The 25,142-nt window shown below is 36.0% G+C and overlaps 1 protein-coding gene across 5 annotated transcripts in view; it reads right to left on the reverse strand.

The window, feature by feature from the left end:
- The window catches only part of PCDH15 (protocadherin related 15), a 1,592,394-nt gene that overhangs the window by 153,794 nt on the left and 1,413,458 nt on the right, over positions 1-25,142 (reverse strand). For all 5 annotated transcript variants that reach the window (XM_070487986.1, XM_070487962.1, XM_070487971.1 and 2 more), the window contains 3 exons: positions 18,857-19,162; positions 16,011-16,235; positions 5,291-5,407 (listed from right to left, as the gene is read on the reverse strand). In XM_070487986.1, coding sequence (XP_070344087.1) covers positions 5,291-5,407; positions 16,011-16,235; positions 18,857-19,162 — 648 coding nt within the window. The remainder of the gene's footprint in view (positions 1-5,290; positions 5,408-16,010; positions 16,236-18,856; positions 19,163-25,142) is intronic.

The raw sequence follows: 25,142 nt of genomic DNA on the forward strand, positions 1-25,142 counted from the left end.
TAAATTTTATAGACATTTCCATTTACAATGAAAAAAAATGTCCCCTTTCACCCTGGTAAGCATGGCAGTTTCTTAATTAGAAGAGCAACACTTCCATCTGAAACAGTTAAAGCTAATATTGATCTCAAGTAATGTTAACAATATAATGCTCTTGAAAAGAATCTATAAACCACAAAAAAGAAAGTGACACAGATTCTTAAAACACTTAGATAAGCTTTTTCTAGACATTAATCATGTATAAACTTCCTCATAAAACCTTCCCTTTTGTACTCATTTACACTTTCAAATCTAATTATAGCCCATTGTCATTTTAAAGATCAAATCCCAACTGTTTCATGGTGTGCTTTCTTTCTAATTAAGTATTTGAGACCAAAGGGACTCAGGCTGCAGCTACATCATCTCAATTTTCACAAGCTGACATGCATCAGGAAAATACTTCTTGATTATTTCCCTAACAGCTTTGATGTGAAGGAAAAAAAAACCCACTGAGCTGGGTACATTGCCCCCACACGCTCTGGGGTCAGCAAATGTGGCTAGTAGGCACGGATGTTTAAAACCAGATTTTCTGCTACACTGCTAGCAATAACCTAAATCAATACAGCATAACAACACAAGCCGGTATGTGGTGAGTGATGAAAAATAGCTGTGTAGATGGAAAATGATACAGAACAGCCATGTTATCTGGAGATAAAAATATAATCTTATAACACACCTGGGCCGGAAGTTTTAACGCTTGCACACAAAGCAAGCAAGCAAGAAACCATGGATAAAAGCAATTTTTGCTTTAACTCTACTGTCATGCCCTCTGCTAATAGGTTGCAACAGAATGACTATTTGGAGGGTTAAGCATTCTGAGAAGATTGCCATAATTGCCTGGCCTTATTTGGTGATGTCATGACATTTATAATAAAACATAAGGTATGCATCACACAAAAGGAGAACTGATCCTTTTTTTTTTTTGCTTTCTAGAGATCAACAAAAGTGCCCTTGACTGATCGAGGAGGGTTTTAAAGTTACCTGTGAAAACACTTTAAAAATAACTCCTCAGGCAGCTTGTCTGAACTCTGAAATGTTAGCATAGCTCTCAATATCCCAACAGAGGGGAAAAAAAAAAAAAAAACCTCACACCTGCACTTATTGTCCTCTTTAAAAAATAAATTCTGAAAAAAGTGTAGTGCGAATGCTCACTGATTTTTAAAGCGAATTACTATGGAGAACTTACGGGATCTCTTTTATGGAGCATATCAAACCCTAAAACAAAGGTATTCAATGTCTAAATAATTCTCACTATTACATGCAAATAAGAAAGTTTGTCAAAATTGCTATTACTAAGTATGTTCCAATTACTGATTTACTTTAAATGAGAAGTCTATAAATTCCTAAAACGCATTCAATACAAAGAATGATACAACAATGAGAAGGTAAGCCTTCAGGGGTCCCTCATATTTCACATTCTTGGAAATGAACAAACTGTGAACTCCATTTATTTATTTATTTCTCTCAATTGTTCTAATGTCCACATGCTCACAAAGGATATCATTCTGTCAGACATTTACCCTATCCACAAAGAGAACTCTTGTATCATGGGGTTTGGCCTGCAGTTTTAGAAAGAATAAAAATATGCAAATAGAAATCACACTTGCAGTTTTGTTTTGTGAAAGTCTGGAGTGAGAAGTCTCTGGTGAGCAGAGAGAAAAGGTTAGCAATTTTTCATATCCAAAATGATCAGTCATTCACTATTCACATCTCCGGCGAACTACATAATGTCAATGATGTCACAAAAGCAAGGCAGAGAATAAAAGTCCTAACAGATTTAATTCAGTGGGAAAAAAAATGCCTAGAAGAATTTTTTCGTCTCCCTCTAGAGCACTTTAGTTTTGCACATCATACATTTTATAATTCTTAATTTATATTCAGTAACGATGCTCTCTCTGGCTTTAAGACCTTACCCAGTTTCTCCATCTGATGCTTCAAAGGATTTTGTTGTTGCTATTTTCTAGTTTAAAAATGAGTGGTTCTCACTTCATTCAAAAGAAACATGATGGCTTGAAGAAGATGTGGCCAACTTCTCGTGGTGGAAATTATTATTTCTGAATAGTAACAATACCTGCTTTATGAGGGTACAGAAGCGGTGCTAAGCATTATATACCCATACCCCAATTCATTCTCACAGCCCTCAAATGGCCAAACTTAGGCTTGGAGATATTGTGAAATTTTCCCAGAGTTACAAATAACTAAATTTCTGAAGATCTGGCACATTTTGTCAATCTTGAAGAGCAGAGAAATAACCATTAATTTACTCATTTATTCAATTATTCAACAAATGCTCCCTAACAGACTACTAAGTACCAACCATAGAGTTAGATGTGGGAATATAAACTGGAACAAGTTTGATTCCTGTCCTTAAGGACTTTACCTTCTAGTTTGGAAGAGAAACCATGAAATAAACATGGTGTTACCACAGATACTTACAGGCCCAAGAAGTGGAACTGACACAGGAGCCCTGAAGGACATGAAATTGAAACTATCTTCTTCTAATTAACAAATGTTTATACTAATAACAGAGTAGAAAACATGAGGTAAGCCCCACCAAAAAATACTTATTTTGTATTTACGGCACCAACATAAAATAATAAAAGTAAAAATCAATCATAATATTTTTGAAAATTGGGTAATATAATATTTATCTTCTGAAAATTTTCATGGAATTGAGCTTTTCATTTTGGATTGGTGTAGGTACAGCCAAATTGTGATGATGCTAATTTAAGGGATCCTATTTGCTGTAATAGTTGGAAACCTCAATGCTGAATATTAGTTATACCAAAAAATAACTAGTGATTCAAGAATCAAAACTGAATCTGATAAAATATATATTCAGTAACTGAAATAAGCATCTTCATGTTTGCCATTGAATGACTGGCATCCACCTTTCATCTACTGAAAACTCTGCATTAGATATTAAATGTTAAAAACTGCTACTGGGAATGCAAGCCTAAGCACTTCTTCCAAAGAAATTTGGAATTTGAGCCTGGTAAATTTCCATAAAAGAGCTTCAGGGTGTAAAATCAGGGCCTTCTCTCCAGATAAACACTCTACAGAAGTAATTTAACTTCTTTATAGAACAGACAACAGACAAAGACAACTTCTCTCACATTGGTGGAGTGATCTGAACGTCAAACCAAATACCAAGGTCACAGGTGCAAAAAGGTGAAGCACGGATTTTGCCATCCATGCTAAGACTTTGATTTCTGTCCCATATAGTTGAAGAGTAGGCCTATTTTTAGTCTCTCATCATTAATGCCATTACACTTAACACTATCTTAAATTCTGCGCTAATGAAAATTTCTCAGAAATATGAGTGTTTTAAGATGCTGGGTTTGCTTAAGCTCATTTAGTACAGTGTGTTATCATTTCTATGCACAGTTCTCTTTTTCCTATAAGATTGTCAGTTTCTGTAGAGCAAAATCTAGTTAACACAATGATCAGCATGGAGCTGGTGCTCAAAATGTATGGCCTGAATAGAACTGAATACGTATCCCTAATTTCAAAGTATTTTGTACCTTTCATAGTTTACTTAAAAAGCAGACAAGCTACCAATTTCACATTCGCCGTCTCTATTGGTGTGTTCAAGGCTATGAGATTTTGCCTATCACATTTCCCAAGATGCAATAAATCAGTTTCAAAGACATTTTAACACACTCAAGAAAAGAAGCTTCTGAGGGAAAGGTCATTGCTTTCATGTTAACATTATTATTTTTCAAGACCGTATAGTCACAAAAGACTTTCTATGGCTTGTCATAATTGAGACTGAAAAATTTTATGACTGCCATTCACCTTTTATTAAATAAATAGCATTACATAAATACAATTATATTAGCAATACAAAATAGAACTTCTAAATCACTTATAAAACTCAGGTCTTTTTCTATTCTCTCACTTTCCTAAAATGGTTTATTTAATACTTTTTTTTTTTTTAAAGATTTCATTTTTCTCCTTTTTCTCCCCAAAGCCCCCCGGTACATAGTTGTATATTTCGTTGTGGGTCCTTCTAGTTGTGGCATGTGGGACGCTGCCTCAGCGTGGTCTGATGAGCAGTGCCATGTCCGCACCCAGGATTCGAACCAACGAAACACTGGGCCGCCTGCAGCAGAGCACGCGAACTCAACCACTCGGCCACGGGGCCAGCCCCAGTTTATTTAATACTTTTAATATTTTTCTAGAATATATCAGCCACTGACTTAGAGTGTGAGCTCGCTCAAAGTAAAAGTTTAAATCTTCATCATTTGACTATCATGAGAATAAATAACTAATACTTATAAAGCACTCAAGTTATTTACAGAAGGCATTTTTATATAAATACTATTACTTCTACATGCTATTTTTAATACTTTAAGATAACAACATTAAGAAAAATTTACTCACTTCTGCTATAACAATGTTTCCAGTGAAAATCCTCTAACTTGAAAGTCAATTTGGGATATCTCAAAAGAGGTAAAATTCTGAATAATAAAGGAATCTATTAAATACGTCCTTAAAGCAATATTAAGATTTTAGTTTACTAAAATTAATACATTCAATACATTCAATATAAGCATTGTCATATGTTGACTTAGAATTTGTTAACAAAATAGCCATATATGAATAAAATGGAAAACACATAAAGGTAAAATCTATTTCTTTTTTTTTTTTCAAGATTGGCACCTGAGCTAACAACTGTTGCCAATCTTTTTTTTTCTGCTTTATCTCCCCCAAATCCCCCTTAGTACATAGTTGTATATCTTAGTTGCAGGTCCTTCTAGTTGTGGCATGTGGGACGCCACCTCAGTGTGGCTTGATGAGCGGTGCCATGTTCATGCCCAGGATCCAAACTGGCAAAACCCTGGGACACCGCAGTGGAGCACGTGAACTTAACTACCCGGCCACAGGGCTGGCCCCCTAAAATCTATTTCGATTAAACTAAGCTTACACTGTTCTATAAAGAACGCAAATTATACTGCTACCAAATGGAGACAATACCTTCTATGCAGATTTATCATTAGTGCTGGATAAATTGGTGAATAGTTAATTCTGAATTCTAGTATAACTAAAAGCAAATCCCTAATTGTCTAAGTTCAATAATCATCTGAAATACTGTCCCTACCTGGGGATACAACAGGCAAGAGTACACAAAATGCATCGAGTGAATCGAGTGAAACTCCCAGACTGTGTCGTCTTAGGAACTGGGTCATTTATGAGTGTCAAAGGTTTTCCTCACCACAGTTCAGAGTATTAATCAATGTCTTCTACTTACAGGAGGGTCTGCATCCTCAGCATAAACGGTTGTGATAGGTGTACCCTTGACAGCATCTGGAGCCACCATCCCTTTGTAGATTCGTTTACTAAATACTGGAGGATAATCATTCATATCCTGTAAAACACAATTAAGAGTTTAGTGCTTCACTTGAAACTGGGTTAACCACACAGTTACTAGAACAGCTCCATCTCTTCATATCACACAACCCATTTGCCACTGTCAGACTTCCGTCCTCTCAATTCCATTACTCTCACGTTAGAATGGCACCCAAGAGGAGATTTTGAGTTCCTATAAAATATTAATGTGTGTGATCTCAGTTGAAGGCCATTCCACTTGAGTAAACAGTTTGTCACTCCCCTACCCCACCAAATACACCTTTTAGATACTAGAGTGATGCTTAAAATTCTCTGAAGATACTTCTAATGGTATGATACAGTTTTGAACTTTGAAAACAAGAAAGAATAAATTTTATAAAAAGTGCCATTCTATGAGACAGGCATAGAAGATGTCTTTTGTTGTTGTTGTTTTTAAAAAGCTTTTTAAAGTTTCTGTTGCAGCTGAAAATTCTTTATATACTTAGCAAATGATATGATTAGAACATTTCAAATGCAAACTGTGAAATATCCTTTGCTCCCATCTTACATTTTCACAAACGGAAAATGGTTTAAGGATGTTTTCCCTATAGCACAATAGTGTGCTAGGATTAGATGTTCTTATAGACAGAAAACAATGTTAATTTACTTAAGGATTTTTTCAAAATAATTTCTATACACCTTTTTAATTTTCACAAGGCAGTGATATAAGTGCATTGTTATTCATGTAGTGTCACTCATTAAACAAATATTTATCAAATTCCTCCCACTTTTATGACCCAATGCTACCCACTCAGGATTCTGTGATGACTCAAGAAAAAGAAGTCCCTGACTTCATGTCACTTAACTGTCATTTGACAGATAAAGAGACCGATTCTGCAGATGGGTTAGTGACTTTGCCTAAATTAATCTACTTGTTTGGAAGAGCCAAACAAATAAATCTGATCACCTGAGAGTAAGACCATTTTTTTCTCAATCATTTTATCTTTTAAGAAGAAGAGTACATCATTTTTTTTTCCTCAAAAATAATGCTCTTTAACATGGCTGATTCATATTTCTTTTGTTTTCAAGATTGGCACCTGAGCTAACAATTGTTGCCAATCTTTTTTTGTGGCTTTTTCTCCAGTACTGATTCATATTTCTTAAATTTACTTATTTTAAAATAACCATTACACCCTGCATTGTTTTGGGCCAAGTATATTTGAATCCAAGGCTAAATTTGGTGATTATCTTACTCTCCAAGTCATCTTTTTCTCACTTGCTATTAAAAACAAAAGAAGAAAATTATTCTGCATAGTCTTTGATAGTTGCTCTGATACAACAATGTTCCTGTACAATATGAATGGGAAACACACTAATTAACTGATTATAAAACCTCTTTTTGCAAAGAGGTCAGGATAATTATCTATTACAATCAAACAGAGCTCACTTTTATGTTCATAATACAGTTGACTTCTGAGTTGCGAACATGAAAAACCCTGCAGACTCTAATAAGAATTAGGAAGTGTTGAACTACGAGCAAAACTGAAAAATAAAAAGTATCATTTCTTCTGTCTTGATATATAGTATTCACAACCTCCTCTGTAAAAACAGAAGGCTTTCTTTATAAATTATGAGCTTTTGAATCTAAACAAGTAAATGAACCAAGGAAGCACTGGTTCTCTATAATGAGGGCAGCATTGCGTATTGATCTTGAGGTTCCAGACAGGGCGTAAATATATAAAACGCTTGCATGCACACTTCCTCTTGCTGTTTTCAAGAGTGCCAATTAATTTAACGAGTGAATCTCGTAACCAAAGGGGTAGAAATCCTCTTGTACCCTAAATTGTAACTTAGGTTAGGAAAGGAGCCCAATCGTCTCCTGTGTATGAGTTTCCAGTGTCATAAACTCATTATCTCAATATGTTCCTATAAATTTTCTTCTTCTTTTTTCCCCTCAACGGACATTTAAAACCTTAATGTTACAAGGTACTTTTGTTTTTTTTGCAGGGAAAGATTCTGCCTGAGCTAACATCTGTTGCCAATCTTCCTCTTTTCTCCCCCTCTCTAAAGCCCCTGGTGAGTGGCTATACACCTTAGTTGTAAGTCCTTCTAGTTCTTCTATGTGAGCCACTGTCACAGCATGGCAACTGACAGACAGGTGGTGTGGTTCCGTGACCAGAAAACGAACACAGGCCACCAAAGCAGTAAGAGTGATGAACTTTGACCACTAGACCTTCAGGGCTGGCTCACAGGGTACTTTTTGCATAATCTGATTCTTCAGGAAAAAAATGCGTGACTTTCCAGTGATCTCAATACAGCTGTTAACAGTGCTGAGTACAGTGACCTTTTCTTGATGGAAACTATTCACTGGATTCACCTTCTAATTGAATGCACAATGGACGTTTTTATCATCTAGCCTCACAAACTGATTAGATACAAACCTAAGGCTGTAAATAACTGAAGACTATCAAGAGATTGGTATCATCCCCTTTAGTTTGCTTGCCATTGACAGGATGAAGAATAAATCAATACACTTATTGCAGCAGTATTTCTTTTTATGATACAATGTACATATTTTGGGATTAGAATCCTTTACTGTGGCTAAAATATGCAGCCAGTGCATATAGTTCTTGCACAATGCATTATTTCAAATGGGAAAATTTATTGAAATGCAATGCCAACGAGCATAATCAATAGTTCGTTATATTTATGCTCCGGGGATGTCTGAAGAAAAACATACATAAATTTGCTTCTGTACGAACGCTCTATTATGCAGCAAATTAAGGATAAGCGCCACGGTCCCATTATTCCACTAGAGAGCAGTATTGGCAAAAAGAAATTTCCTTTTCTGTCCTCTTGTTAACAACTTTATCAAGACCCATAATAGTTTGCTTTCTGCGGTTATAATTTTTGTTGGTCGGAACAAAAATTACTTTTCATGTTTCTAAAAAGTATTCTGAATGTTACCATGGTTCTCAACCATGCTTTTCTCAGGAAAAAAAATGGTGTACCAGTAAACTTGGAATTTGTTTCCATGTACCATGAAAATAAAAGCACACCTGAAGGTACAGTTAGCTAGGAGGAAGAAAATGAGTTTCATTTATTTGTTTTCTAAATTAAAGTGTAAAATAATCACAGAAACCATTTCTACTTTGCAGACCACAGATTTAAAACCTTTTTTAATGAGCATACTAGGAAAACAGGAACGTGCTGACGAGATTACAAATTAATAGCAAGTTCTCCATAAAACGTAAAGGGAAAGAGATAATGAAAATTTTGATTTTCTGGAATCATGGGTAAAAACTTTTCTGGATAAGAGGCTTTTTTTGTGATAAAAGAGAACTAACTTGTTATACTCTGATCATCTGTGAAAAAATAATGAAAATGTACAGAATGCTGGCCCTGGTCTTAAACAGTCACACGTGCTCCATGGGGAGACACAGACGTGGGTGCCAGTGAGTGGAATGACTTCCGTTACGACTAGAGTACAGTCTCTAGCGTTAGCACTGTCCACGAAGAACTGTTTCGCTGCCCTGTGCTCCAAAATCTCTTGAGGTTTATGGAGCTGATATCTCGTCTTCCTGGCAGAGTACCCAGTTGATTTCTCCCCTGCCTGTTACCAGTTCTGTTTTCCATTACCAGACACCCAGTTGCTGTTTCTTGTATAATCCGCCTGTTTGGTCCCTCTCAGTTTCTCTGCTTGTCGCTTTTTCTTTTCTAAATTCTCTCCCTTGTCTTGCGGTTTTGCACATAGGATCAAAAAGGCCCCATCCCTAACCAAACAAATCTTTCTTTGTCTATTTTGCATGAGGCTCTCAATTAAACATCTCATTTTTTTCTGGATCAAAACCTATACTAGAAGCTTCCTTCTTAGCTGCCTAAATTTGTTTTTATTTTGTTTGAGTTTTATTTCTGAGCTGGGATTCTTGGGAGCAAGTATATCCCTGACGTAGAGGTGATCAAAGTCACACTTTGCCACAAGTAGCAAAATGTACACCACGGCTCCAGCATCACAAATATCGATGGAGCTCCTGCTGTGCATTAGGCTGTCCTTTAGATGCTGGGGGTATGCTTACCACCAAGAAAGGCAGAGTGCCTGCTGGTATTGAGCTTACAGCTTAGTGTGGAAAGCAAAAATTAAACAAATAATATTGAGTGTGATGGATGTTATGAAAGAGGAAGTACAAGGATATGACAACAGCATATAGCAAGGAGTTTAACTAAATTTAACATAAGATGCATCTCTGTTATCTGAGAAACTGCCCCATCACTCACGCACTCTGGCAGGTAAAACAGTCCCTCAAGATTGATGGCTGTGTTGTAGGAGGATGACACTGCACAATGTTGACAAACCCAGTGATTTAATACATCATTCCATTCCTATCCGGTCTTCCTGTTTGGGAATGGTAATGTGGGGAGAAAGGAGCTGATAAGTTTTTGGAATTTTTCCTGAGTCTTGACACTGTAGTCAATTGGGAGAATATGTGCATATTCTGAGCTAGAATCTTTGCGCAGATTCTGTCTAACCATATCACCCTATTTCAGACTTTCTTACACTTGCATAATAATTATATTTGTGTATGCATGTGTGTGCATATGGTTTATTTTTACTGTATGTCAGGCATTATTCTAAGTGTGTTAAATTTAGACAAATTAGTTTGTCTAAAATATGTTAGCTATTATTATTACTATTATTTTAAATATAAGGAAACTGAAACTTAGAGAGATTAAGTTGCTCATGGATATCCAGCTAATAAAGGATAAAGCTATGATTTAATTCTGGTAGGTCAGATCCCGAAGGAATCATTCTGATATTTACAGGTGAGGAGAAATGGAACTGGTAAAGTCATCAAAAGATTATGTATAAGATGGCTTGAATAGGATTTTTCACTAAAAACTCCACACACAACTTTTTAAAGATCTCTGTCCAAAAATATTTTACATTTTTAAAATTCTTTCAACTAGTTACTACACTTTTATCTTGACAACCTAGTGAGCATCTAAACATTGCATCATGTTAATTTACTTCCCTGAAGATAATTTTTATAATTATTTATAAAGCTGGTTTTTTTAGGTAAAAAGAGAGAAACTTATAGCAGTTGTACTTGTACATTTAAAACAATAACTTATTCCATAATTAACTTCACCAGTAGCTATTTTCACTAAAACCTGAAAAAGATTTCCCCACATTTCATTCTTTGGAAAATTCGTCCTATCAGAAGCTTTATAAACAAAAAGAATCCCATAATCAATTTTAGGAAATGTGGGAAGTTATATTCTATTTTCTTGAGATTCACAGTGTACACTAGCATATTGAAGTCTCCTATATGAAGGCCTGCAGTGTAGAAATCTGTTTACTTGTGCATATCTCAGTGTTTCCCAAATCTGTTTCTTTACGAACTTCTTTGTCTGTGAGACACTCATCACCATCTTGTGGAGCTGGCGCTCTCTGAAATACAGCCTGAGAGAACCTGAAAATGTTGAAATATTGAAGGCACAAACTATCACTGTTTGGAATGTTGTATGACTTTGGTGACATCAAGTTTTCAGAGAATATATTGAGAATTCCAATGCATTGAGAGTCCCCCCCTCCAACCCCCATCCATGGCAGCCAGTTCATCAGGGTGGAGATAGGAGCTACAGAGACAACAGGACTGAGAATAGTGATAGTGCTTAGAAGAAACTGGTATCAACAGGGCACATCAGCATGCGTTGCCCCACTGGGAGGCAGTTCAATCTGGAGATCTGTGGCAATAGTAAGCCTGGTCTCGTGTGCTTTGGCAAGCAGGGGAGAATGTGATAATCACTGAAGCATAAAAGACTTAATCATGTATACAGGTAAGCCACTTTCCTGGGACTCCCAGAAATCGGTAGTGACATTTGGGGAGCCACGAGAGAGACCCATAGAAATATAAATTATTACTGCTTATGAGATACTATTTTTAACTCTGGACATGGATAATTTTATTTGTTTCCCCTAGTTTGGTTCTTTTTATTTTTTGTGCATAAGAAAGATTGGCCCTGAGCGAATATCTGTTGTCAACCTTCCTCTTTTTGCTTGAAGAAGATTGCCGCTGGGCTAACATTTGGGCCAATCTTCCTCTCTTTTGCATGTGGGACACCACCATAGCATGGATTGATTAGCAGTGGGTAGGTCTACACCCGGGATCCAAACCCGTGAACCCTGGACCACCAAAGTGGAGGGTGCAAATTTAACCACTATGCCACCGGGCCGGCTCCTCTAGTTTGGTTCTTTAGAGGAAACATGTTATATCTTAGTCATAAAACTCTAGAATAGCAGGGTATATTGATACTTAGGAAACTATCTGACTCAGCCTCATGACAAGCTATTCCTGATGTATTCACACTCTTTAAACCTGGCAGTGAATACATTAGAAAGAACACACCAGTGAGAACATGACAATGCAGAACAGAATTGAGGGAAATATTTGAAGGTCATAGTCCAAAACAAGTGTTTTCCCTAAGGGAAAAATCAGCAAATTGTAAAAAATAATCATCACTCCGTTAGACCATACTTCCCTTAGCTGGTTCATTGAAATCATCTTTTATTCAATTTCCTCCCTCCAGAGCCAGTGAAGGAAGGATGCTGTAAATCTTGAAATGTCCAGTGTTTCTGATTTGTTTGAGTCCAGGACTACTTCTTGGTCTCTCAAACCACAAGCAACATCAAGGCTTCATTTGGTGTCTGACTAAGGCTCTGTTTGGTCTCTGACCAAAACAAAACCAAGATTCTACCAATACTGTCACCATGGAGCATCAATGGCACATCACTGCCCATCAAGTGTCCATGGTATGGCAAATGCTGCCTTGGTACTGGGCATTGAGTTGCTATCTAAAAATGTCATCCTCTTTCCTATATTCTATGGAGGAAGCATTTATTGTCTTCCTGGAGGAGGCAACTCCTCTTAAAGATGAAAATGCTAGCTCCATCTTGCAGAACACACTGTATTTCCCATCAACCTCAGTCCTTGTGGATGTTCTATCACTTCTGATCTTTCCACCTATCCCTACCTACTCCTATACCTGCACCTCTAAGATAAGCAAACACAACCAGGGCTAAATCCAGACTCCTTCCTTCCCAGAAGCATCTCCCTGATTCTCTCCTACTCCTGTGCAGCCATTCTATCTAAAATTACAATCAGCAGAACGACTTAAGTCATCTGCCTATCTTAGACAAGCCCTTTACAAAGTCCTGTCCATGCTGCCCAGTATCATATATCCATTTACATATTTCAACTTTTTTGACAGTATTCAGTGTTGGGCTTACTATAGAAAACAGACCTTTTCTTTCCATGTATTTTCTGTATTCTATATTACAACTCAGTTTGTAAGGGCAGGTTTTTCTCTGGATTTTATGCTTTAAACTGTTTAGAATTTTATTTTTATTTTCCAGGGATTTACCTACATCATCTAGTTTACTATTATCACAGATTCAATTCTTCTAGATATTCAATAAATGTACAATGAAAACAGCCTTGTTTATCACTGTTCTACAAAGACTTTGCAACAAAAATACGTATTATTTGTATGATCATCATTGGTGTTGTTTCGGATCCCTGAAATTTGACACCAAGAAAGCTCTTTGCAGGTGTCTGTGATAAAATTCTATTTTCTTTGTACTGTGAAAATATTTCTCCTTCTAAATATTACTTCAATTTTCCCATTCTCACTTCAATTTTAAATAAGTTGAATGGGCTAGACATTAAGTGCTTGATATTTCTTTTTCTCTTGCGTACAAAAGAAATTGTTTCTGTTCATTTTCAAAGAGAGATCTTCAAGATGCTTTCCCCGTGGTGACTGTTTTGGGCAGAAATATCTCTTAGCAAATACCATGCAATTATGTTATCAGCAAGACAGTTTGTCAGTGCTGCAAGTAAACAGACCAATAGCAGAAAATTTACAAGCTTGAGAAAGATCTGCATTTGTGGAGAAATGAGAATTGTACTCCATTCTTTGCTTCAAAACAAACAAGCATGATATTTTTATGCACCCAATAGTATACAATAGAGTTTTAAAGTTCTATTTGTGATAACCTCACCCTGAGTGATCAGCAGGAAGGAATTCAAGTGTCAGCCTGTGTTTGGGGAAATAGTCTGCAAATCTTGTTATGCTTATATCATCTTGAAAAAGAAAAAAAAAACTGGTATTGAAATGTCTAGAATTAAATATTCATTATGTTTTGTTTTTAAATGTACAATAAATCAGAAATAATTTTGTGTAAGTCAGGAAGACTGGACCAATGAATTAGTTTGACTTGTCTAAATAAGACAAAGCAATGAGACAACAAAAATCAGATCAACACTGTCCTATTTCTGAAGAAAGAATGAGCGCATCAGTAACTCCTTCCCACAGGCTGGTGAGTGCTACCCCTATATGAAAATAAAGAGGTGGTCAGGGAACATGAAGTGCATTTTAAGAGACTCGAGTCCCAGATAGAGAATGAAGATTATTTAATCCACATCTTACTTGTTTAGATGATATTTTTGACTCCAATTTGACTCCAGTGATTTCTCCTATCAAAAAACATCCAAGAAAACAAACCTAAATTGAATCCAGAGCAGCTGAGTCAAAGTCTAGGAGGGTTTATAACTCTCCATTACCAACCACATCCATCCTGAGAAAGAAGGCTGTACCATTTGAGTATCCATCTCTGGCTCTGAGAAGACTAGGGGCAAGGTCATTAGCGGCAAGTCTTTTCTTCCCTTATCATCCAAATGGTCAGCAATTGGACCATTTTTTTAAATTTTAAATGTTTTTAGTGTTCAATTCCACCAAACCATATGGTAGGCAAGGGTCAATCAGAGTAAGATGTCCTAAACTTTTCACCTGGTCCAGAAGCTATTTTGCTATAGTTAGTCCATTTAGATCAGACTCATCTTAGTCTTTTTCATCTTTTTTACTTATCATGACATCTTCATAACCACCAATATTATCATCTTCTAAAATGTTTTTGTAAACAGATTTCCAAATTTCTAAATGTCCCCTAACAGGCCCTTGGTGTTGTTGTGTTCTCCCTTGATTCTTCCCTAGCCTATTAGAAAATCATCGTCTCAGGAAGAGAGATACAAACAAAAAAGCAGGTTACCCAAGAAAAGGTTTTGACTGTTCCAGTTCCTACTCTCAAAGAGGACTTAATGCTGAATAAAACTTTACCTTCCTGAAATATACATTTCCCACTCCCTGAAATTGATAAATTTCTTAGGGTAGAGAGACACTAAAGGGAAGAAGTAGGAACAGAGTTATTGTGGACCCCGGGAAAGAAGGAATTCAGACCCTAATAAAACTCTGCAGACAGCTTTAGTGCATCTGAGAATGGAAGGGACTTATGTTCCTCTTTCCAAGGTAGTTTAGAGGAGACGGCAGGACTCCAGGGAAAAAATGGCACCATGTGTATACTGGCAGATAAGCCTAGGTCAAGTGTAGAGAAAAGGCAGTGGAATAATCCCTGTGTCCCACTTTGGTCGCAGGATTATCTAAAAATAAATAAACAGACCCAAAGATCTTACAGGCAATAACATTACAGCATTCACCTACATGATAAATACAGTTATGCTAATTACATACTGATGAAATCTTTAACAATCTTCTACATTTTCTATCAATATTTTACTGTCTGAGAAAACTAATAGCATTTATTATTTTTCAGTTAAATAATCAAATGAAAACTCAAGAAAAGTGATGATTTCTTATTCCATCATTTACACACTGCAGTGCCCTACAAAAATGAGCATTGTGGAAAAGTTCACCAACACATTGTGTACCTTATAACCTTGTGTACGTATTGCCGTCTACTGAAAACACCTTTCAAGAATTGGAGTAATCTCCAGAAAGCTAACTTTCTCTAATTCTAGGGAGAAATGCGTATATGATGCTTTCCCAATGGAAAAGGTACTCCTTTGGAAAGAAGTAGAGGAATCTGAAAGTCAAATGACCTTTATATACACTAATATTTGGGAACTGATGAATCTTTCCTCATGTCTTCTTTTAAGAGTATACTTAAAAATCACTGGAAACCCAAAAGGTTGAAGATGCCATGCTCTTTCAGGCAATCATTTGCACAGGGTATTATAATGAATGACATAGCACATCTAGAGAGGTTAACAAAGTCCCCAAGGTCATAGAACTTGAAAATGGCTGACACAGAACTTTCCCTCAGTTCCATCTGATTCCAAAGCTTATTTCATTCCAGAATCTTGGGTTCCAAACTAAACTTATTAGTTCTGAGGCCTTAGAACTCTTAATCTTTCAGAGTCTTCTTTTTCTTTTTTAAATCAAAGGGTTTGGCTGAAGTTATTACCCATAGTGCTGTGGAATTTGGAATAAACTGTAGTCTGGAGAAATTATGACTTGATTGAAATCACAGAGCTAATGGCAGACAGGCAGCCACAGTGTTTGAACTCTTATTTAGTGCTTCTTTCAAATCTACCTTTTATAGTCGAACAATATAGTTATTTCTCAAGCAAACCTTCATAAATACTTCACATCCAAAAATCTATGTTTTGGGTCTGGCTCCACTGTGTTGTTATGAATTGTTGCCCCCAAATATTATGGATATAGTATAAAAACCAGAAGTTACAAGTAGAGAGTAAAGTAGGCAACCAGCAGTCATCTATATTCCTTACCTTTACTATCACTGTGACAGTAGCAATACCAGGTGGCATTGTCCCATAAATATCAAAGGCCTCCACTAGAAAAGTGATACTTGCTTCCTGGTCTGGAAATGACTCATAGTCCAAACTCCTTAAAAGGGAGAGCTCTCCTGTAAATGGATGCAGTGCAAAAAAGTGCTTCACTTCTGGACTTCTTATCCGATAAGACACATTTGCTCCAAGGTCAACATCTTTGGCCTGTAACAAGTGAAACAGAAGAATGGTTATATCAGGTGTTACTGAACTAGAGGAATGCAGGACTCCTAGAAGTCATGTGTCAGCGCCTAGGACAGCCTGAATTTAAGGAGGACCAAAAGACATTTTTCAGAGAAAAGTACTTTTATTAAGTAATTTACCAGAGAGAAGGAGGAGGAGAGAGAGAAAGAGAAAAAGAGACAGAGACAGAGACCTACGAGATTTTGTCATTGTTGATCCTATTACTAGATTTATTTTACCTGAAAAATCACTTATTAAGAGAATCATACCACAGTAAAGAAAATAAATATTGTCATAAAAGATTGCTTACTATTTCCTGCTGATTGTATAACCTTGAAAAATGTTTTAAATAAAAATAAATTTTATTGAGTGCTTCCCATAAACATGGTAGATTATTAAAGAACTATAAGAAATCTAAGGAAACATAAGTAGTAATTTCTTCTCATACGCATCTTATAATACAGCTCTAGAGATCACTTTATTGTAACTCCCTCCATTTAACTAATATTTATTGAGTAGTTACTATGCATGAGGTGCTGTAAGGATGCACAAGTTGAATCTAGACACAATTCTTGTCCTGGTAACTGCCTCAAAGAAGAAACATAACACAGATACCAAAATAGAAGGAAAAAAAGTGAGAGGTCAGCTGAAAGCTGTTCAGAATTGAGAGCGAAGCCGTCTAGCCGAGGGACAGGTTTTATGGAAGTCTTCTAGAATGACTGTTGTTTTCAGTGGTACAGAGTGGCAAAGGCAACTCTGGTAGAAGACACAGAACGGAGCAAGAGTGGAATGGGGAAGACCAGGCTTTGCTAACGTGCGTGCAGAATGCAAACATCTCCTATGTCAACTTTAGTCTTGGCTCCTTCCAATCAATTATCGACATCACAGCTAGAAAGGTATTGTTAAAGTATAGATTTTACTATGTCATTTTCCTGCCTAAAATCCTGTTGTCTATTCCATTTTGGATCAAGCCCAGTCTCCTTAATATGGGGAGAAGGACCCATACATTTTCCAGCCCTTCGGTCCCTCACTCTCTCCTCTCCTCCAGGATTTTGAGCAGGTTCTTTCCACTGCCTTAATAATGTTTCCTCCTCAGTGCTTGAATAACCCTTCCTTGCCCTCAGTTCATAGTTTAGAAAGTAGTTTTCTCCAGGAAACGTTCTCTTTGTTCTGACGATTAGGTTAGAAGCTCTACCTGTGATCTCCTAGGCCCATTGCCTTGAGGACCTCTGTTTTCATTACCAGTTTACTTGTCTGTTTGCTACTCTAGACTGAAAATGTCACAAAGGCAGGAAATCTGTCTCGTTCAAATTTGAATCTCCAAGGTCTAGCAGAGGACTTAGCATACAATTAACACTGAAAATATGCTCGTTGAATGAAAGAATGAATACATGAACAGATAAGCAGAAGAATCAATGACAAAATAATGGCTCTCTCCCTGGTCAGCATCTGCTGCTTTTAGATTTATTAATGTTTATTGCCTAAACATTTATTGAGCTGAATTATGAAATAAATACAATTTCTTAAAATCCATGCTAACAAAATTCAAGTTGTGGATTGCAGGTCAAGGAAGAACTAGAATTTTTTTTTTTTTTTGAGGAAGATCAGCCCTGAGCTAACATCTGCTGCCAATCCTCCTCTTTGTGCACAGGAAGACTGGCTCTGAGCTAACATCCGTGCCCATCTTCCTTTATTTTATATGTGTGATGACTGCCACAGCATGGCTTGACAAGCCGTGCATAGATCCGCACCCGGCCAACACAGGGCCGCCGAGTCAGAAAGTGTGCACTTAATTGCTGCACCACCAGGCCAGCCCCCAGAATTTTTTTTTTTCCAAAATATACTTCATTGACCACGTGTATCAGAATTAAAGGGATGGTTGCTTAAAATGCAGATTTCAGGGCCAACCTAACTTAATGAATCAGAATGTTCAGAGTTTCTGATAATACTACAGCTGAGAACTGAAAAAAGAGGTTTGGATATAGAAACACTACTAAAAAGGAGAGTTAGACCTATGAAAAAATGCCAGTTGTGTATTGAAAGTAAAAAAAAAAATTACAAAATGATAGGCACAGGAATATCCTACTTTTGTAAAATATAGGGAAAATCTATACACATGTATATGTAATATATATATACACATATGTATATATGCACACACCCACATACTTACATATTTAAATGTACATAAATATTTATTTGATCATTTGTGTGAGAATAAAGATAAATGTGACAGAACACACATAAAAATTTACTTCGGAGGTACGAAGTGGGAGATTATTGACTTTTTCTTTATAACTACTGTATTGTCAATTTTAATAAGTATATAGCATTACTTTTTAAAATTAAAAATCTATTAAGTGTTATTTAATTTCCTACAAGTGCAACTTTCCTTCTCTTAATTTTTGGTGTATCACTGAAGTAGGGTTGTTAGATAAAATACAATATGTAGTATTTAAGAGATACTTATATTAAAAATTTACTCAGTTCACCTGAAATTGAAATTTAACTAGGTTGTTTTTTATTTGCTAAATCTGGCAACCTTGTCCTAATGGCTAATCTTATAATGTAGAATTTATGAAATGAATGCTTCTTCCACACACCTCTATTTGAAGGAAGGTAGTCCCAGCTGGCAGATTCTCTTCAACGACAACAGTATATGTTGAATTGGTGAACACAGGACTATTATCGTCAATATCCAAAACCTTGATGGCCAGGGTGAGAGTTGAATGGCGAGGGTGCGCCGCTCCATCGGTGGCCACAACCACAAGTTCATAGTAGTCCCTTACTTCTCTGTTAAGCTTCACTGCTGTGTAAATGCTCCCATTAGATGTGATGCGAAAAAGATTATTGAAGTTACCCAAACTGTAGTGCACTTGGCCATTTATTCCAGCATCAGGATCTGTTGCCTAAATGAAATTAGAAACAAAGAAATTCATATTGTACATTTTGTTACGCTTTTTCATATTGAATTTTGTTATGTTGCCCTGCCAGAAGGGACTAGTTAATGAATTACAGCTGAAATATTTCTGACTTAATATTCTTTTTTCTCTAGAGAGAAAATTAAAAAGATAATGATAATGTAATGCAAAAGTCTAAAATAAAAAAACATAGTTTAATTAATATTCTTCATTAAAAATAGGCATAACACAAATTGATATCAGCAATATTACATTATGACAGAAAACTTACATTAAAAAATATTGAATTTTCCAGTATTATTTCTTTCACAGATTTTGAATTCTAAAATTAAAAAACATATTTAATTTATAATTAATTTAACACAACCTACTAAGTGACAACTTAAGATTCTATAGTTTTTTTTGTTTGTTTTAAAGATTTGCACCTGAGCTAACATGTTATCAATCTTCTTCTTCTTATTGTTTTCTCTTCCTCTTCCTCTCCCTAAAGCCCCCCAGCACAGAGTTGTATATTCTAGTTGTAGGTCCTTCTGGCTATGCTATGTGTGACGCCACCTCAGAATGGCCTGATGAGCGATGCCATGTACACGCTGAAGATCCTAACTGGTGAAACCCTGGACGGCCGAAGCAGAGCACGCAAACTTAACCACTTGGCCATGGGGCCGGCCCCTCTACAATTTTTTTAATTCAAGCACTTTATATATATTACCTCATTTAATCCTCACAATGTTCTTATGACTAAATATAATTGGTCCCATTTTACAAATGAAAAAATAGTGGCTTAGGGAATTTTTGAAAAAATTTAAGTTTTTAATTGAGGTAACATTGGTTTAACATCATATAAATTTCAGGTATACACCATTATATTTTGTCTTCTGTGTAGACTACATCATGTTCACCACCCAGAGACTAATTACCATCCATCACCACACACGTGTCCAGTCACCCCTTTCTCCTTCTCCCTCCCCTCGTCCCCTTTGGTAACCACCAATCTAATCTCTGTCATCTATGTGTTTGTTTGTTATTGGTTTTATCTTCTAGTTATGAGTGAGGTCATACAGTATTTGACTTTCTCCTTCTGACTTATTTCACTTAGCATAATACTCTCGAGGTCCATGCATGTTGTCACAAATGGCAAGACTTCATCTGTTTTTATAGCTTATTAGTATTCCTTTGTGAATATATACCGCATCTTCCCTATCCATTCATCCCTTAAGGGGTAGTTAGGTTGTTTCCAAGTCTTGGCTATTGTGAATAATGCTGCAATGAACATAGGGGTGCATGTATCTTTATGCATTCATGTTTTCATGTCTTTGAATAAATACCCAGCAGTGGAATAGCTGGATCATGCAGTAGTTCTATTCTTTATTGTTTGAGGACTCTCCATACTGTTTTCCATAGTGGCTGCACCAGTTCACATTCCCACCAGCAGTGTATGAGGGTTCTCTTTGCTCCATATCCTCTCCAACACCTGTCATTTCTTGTCTTGTTAATTGTAGACATTCTGATGGATAGAAGGTGATATCTCATTGTAGTTTTTATTTGCATTTCCCTAATAATTAGTGACGTTGACATCTTTTTATGTGCCAGTTGCATCTGTATATCCTCTTTGGAAAAATGGTTATTCTGATCTTATGCCCATTTTTTAATTGGGTTGCTTTTTTTGTTGTTAAGATGTATGAGTTCTTTACATATTTTGGATATTAACCTCGTATCAGATATACGGTTTGCAAATATCTTCTCCCAATTGTTATGCTGTCTTTTCATTTTGTTGATGGTGTCTTTTGCTGTGCAGAAGCTTTTTAGTTTGATGTAATTCCTTTTGTTTATTTTTTCTATTGTTTCCCTTGCCTAGTCAGACACGGTACTTGAAAATATGCTGCTAAGACTGATGTTGAAGAGCCTATGTTTTCTTCTAGAAGTTTAATGATTGCAGGTCTTACATTCAAGTCTTTAATCCATTTTGAGTTAATTTTTGTGTATAATGTAAGATAGTGGTCTAGTTTCATTCTTTTGCATGTGGCTGTCCAGTTTTCCCAACACCATTTGTTGAAGAGATTTCCCTTTCTCCATTGTACGTTCCTGGCTCCCTTGTTGAAAATTAGCTAGCCATAGATGTGTAGGTTTATTTCTGAGCTCTCAGATCTGTTCCATTGATCTGGTGTGTCTGTTTTTGTGCCAGCATCATGCTGTTTTGGCTACTATAACTTTGTAGTATATTTTGAAATCAGGGAGTGTGATACCTCCAGCTTTGCTCTTTTTCCTCGGGATTCCTTTGGCCAATTGGGGTCTTTTCTTGTTCTCTATTTTTCAAATTGTATTTGAATTCCTCAAATTCTCTAAATTTTAGGATTCTTTGTTCTATTTCTGTGAAAAATGTTGTTGGAACTTTGAATCTGTAGATTGTTTTAGGAAGTATGGACATTTTAACTATGTCATTTCTTCTAATCCAAGATCACAGAATATCTTTCCATTTCTTTGTGTCTTTTTCCATTGCTTTCAACAAGGTTTTATAGTTTTCAGTGTACAGGTCTTTTACTTCTTTAGTTAAATTTATTCTTATGTATTTTATTCTTTTTGTTGCAATTATAAATGGGATAGTATTCTTAATTTCTCTTTCTGTTACTTCGTTCTTAGTGTATAGAAATGCAACTGATTTTTGCATATTGATTTTGTATCCTGCAAGTTTACTGTATTCATTGATTACTTCTAGTTTTTTGGTGGATTCTTTAGGGTTTTATATATATAAAATCCCATCATCTGCAAATAGTGACTGTTTTACTTCTTCCTTTCCAATGTGGACCCCTTTTATTTCTTTTTCTTCTCTGATTGCTCTGGCTAGGACTTCCAATACCATGTGAAATAAGAGTAGCAAAAGTGGGCATCTTTGCCTGGTTCCTGTTCTTCAAAAGATAGCTTTCAGTTTTTCTCCATTGAGTTTATTAGCTGTGGGTTTGTCACATATGGCTTTATTATGTTGAGTTATTTTCCTTCTATATCCATTTTATCCAGAGTTTTTATCACAAACAGATGCTGTATTTTGTCAAATGCTTTCTCTGTGTCTATTGAGATGACCATGTGATTTTTTTCTTCATTTTGTTAATGTGGTGTATCACATTGATTGATTTGTGGATGTTGAACCATCCCTGCATCCCTGGAATAAATCTCACTTGATCATAGTGTATGATTTTTTAATGTATTTTAGTATTAGATTTGCAAATATTTTGTTGAGGATTTTTGCATTAATGTGCATCAGTAATGTTGGCCTATAGTTTTCTTTTTTTGTGCTGTCCTTGTCTGGTATGGGTTTCAGGATAATGTTGGCTTCATAGAATGAGTTAGGAAGCTTCCCTTCCTCTTCAATTTTTTGGAAGAGCTTGAGAAAGATAGATATTAAGTCTTCTTTGAATGTTAGGTAGAATTCACTTAGGAAGCTGTCTGGTCCTGGACTCTTATTTTTTGGGAGGTTTTTGATTACTGTTTCAATCTCCTTACTGGTGATTGGTCTATTCAAATTCTCTATTTCTTCTTGATTCAGTTTTGGAAGGTTGTATGATTCTAAGAATTTATCCATTTCTTCTAGATTATCCAATTTGTTGGTGTGTAGCTTTTCATAGTATTGTCTTATAGTCTTTTGTGTTTCTGAGGTGTCCATCGTAATTTTTCCTCTTTCATTCCTGATTTTATTTGAACCTTCTCTCTTTTATTCTTGGTGAGTGTAGCTGAAGGTTTGTCAATTTTGTTTATTTTCTCAAAGAATCAGCTTTTAGTTTCATTGATTTTTTTTCTGTTGTGTTTGCAGTCTCCGTTTCACTTATTTCCACTCCGATTTTTGTTATTTCCTTCCTTCTACTGATTTCGGGCTTTGTTTGTTCTGCTTTTTCTAGTTCCCTTAAGTTCACTGTTAGATTGTTTATTTGAGATTTTTTTTGTTTGTTGAGGTAGGCCTGTATTGCTATAAACTTTCATTTTAGTACCACTTTTGCGGTGTCCCACAAATTTTGTCGTGTCAAATTTTCAATTTCATTTGTCTCCAGATAGTTTTTTATTTCTCCGTTGATTTCTTCATTGGCCCAGTAGCTGTTCCATAGTATTTTCTTTAATCACCACATATTTGTGACTTTTCCAGTTTTTCTTCTTGTAATTGATTTCTAGTTTCATATCTCTGAGGTCAGAAAAGATGCTTTGTATTATTTCAATCTTTTTTACTTTATTGAGACTTGTTTTGTGCCTAATATGTGATCTATCCTGGAGCATGTTCCATGTGCATTCAAAAAGAATGTGTATTCTGTGGGTTTTTGATGGAATGTTCTGTATAGATCTAAGTCCCTCTGGTCTAATGTGTCATTTAAGGCCAATGTTTCCTTATTGATCTTCTGTTGGATGATGTATCCATTGATGTAAGTGGAGTGTTAAAGTCCCCTACTATTACTGTGTTACTGTCTATTTCTCCTTTTATGTCTGTTAATAACTGTTTTATATCTTTAGCTGCTGCTATGTTGCATGCATAGATATTTACGTGTTGCATCCTCTTGTTGGATTATTCCCTTCATCATTATGTAGTGCCCTTCTTCGACTCTTATTACAGTTTTGTTTTAAAGTCTATTTTGTCTGATATATGTATTGCTACCCCAGCTTTCTTTTCTTTGCCATTTGCATGGAGTATCTCTTTCCATCTCTTCACTTTCAGTTTGTGAGTGTCTTTAGGTCTGAAGTGTGTCTCTTGTATGCAGCATATATATGGGTCTTGTCTTTTTATTCAATCAGCCACTCTATGTCTTTTGATTGGAACATTTAGTCCATTAACATTTAAAGTAGCTATTGATAAGTATGTACTTAATTCCATCTTGCTACTTTTTTTCTGGGTGTTTTAGTAGTGCTTTGTACTTTTCTTCTTCTTTTTCTCTCTTCCCTTGTGGTTTGATGGCTTTCTTTATTATTATGTTTGGATTCCTTTCTCTTAATTTTTTGTGTATTTATTATGGGTTTCTGGTTTGTAATTACCATGACCTACATGGTAAGCATATACAATAACATACGCAAACAGCAATCTATCTGAAGGTGATGGTCTCTTAAGTGTGACTTCTTCCTAAAAATTCTGCTCTTTAACTCCCCTCTCCTCACATTTTATGTTTTTGATATCATATATAACCTCTTTTGTGCTTTTGTGTGTGTGTATCTGCTATCTTCTTATCACGGAAATCAATAATTTCAGTACTTTTGTCTCTGACCTTCATATTAGCTTTACAGGTGGTTGATCTGCTACCTTTACTATATATTTGCCTTTAACAGTGTTTTTTCTTCTTTTTTGCTTAGGAAGATTCAGTCTGAGTTGACATCTGTTACCAATCTTCTTCTTTGTATGTGAGTCACTGCCACAGCATGGCTACTGACAGATGAATGATATAGGTCTGTGCTTGGGAACTGAAGTCGGGCAGCCAAAAGGAGTGCCCCAAACTTAACCACTAGGTTAGCCCTTTTTTTTTTTTTGATAATGTTCTTATTCCTATTTGTGTTTTTTTCTTTTTCACTCAAATAAATCCACTTAACATTTCTTGAAAGCCTGGCTTATTGATGATAAGCTTTTTTTGTTTTTTCTTGTCTGGGAAACTCTTTCTCTCTCTTCCCATTCTGAATGATAACCTTGCTGGGTAGAGTATTCTTGACTATAGGTTTTTTCCTTTCAGCACTTTAAATATATCACGCCTCTCCCTTCTAGCCTGTAAGGTTTCTGCTGAGAAGTCAGCTGAAGCCTCATGGGGTTTCCTGTGTATGTAACTTATTGCCTTTCTTTTGTAGTTTTTAGGATTCTCTCTTTATCTTTAATTCTTGACATTTTAATTATGTGTTTTGGTGTGGGCCTCTTCAAGTTGATCTTGCTTGGTGTTCTCTGTGCTTCCTGTACCTGGATGTCTGTTTCCTTCTTTAGGTTAGGAAAGATTTTAGCTATCATTTCTTAAAATAGATT

Source organism: Equus asinus, chromosome 2, assembly GCF_041296235.1.
Source record: "Equus asinus isolate D_3611 breed Donkey chromosome 2, EquAss-T2T_v2, whole genome shotgun sequence".
NCBI classification, from domain to species: domain Eukaryota; kingdom Metazoa; phylum Chordata; class Mammalia; order Perissodactyla; family Equidae; genus Equus; species Equus asinus.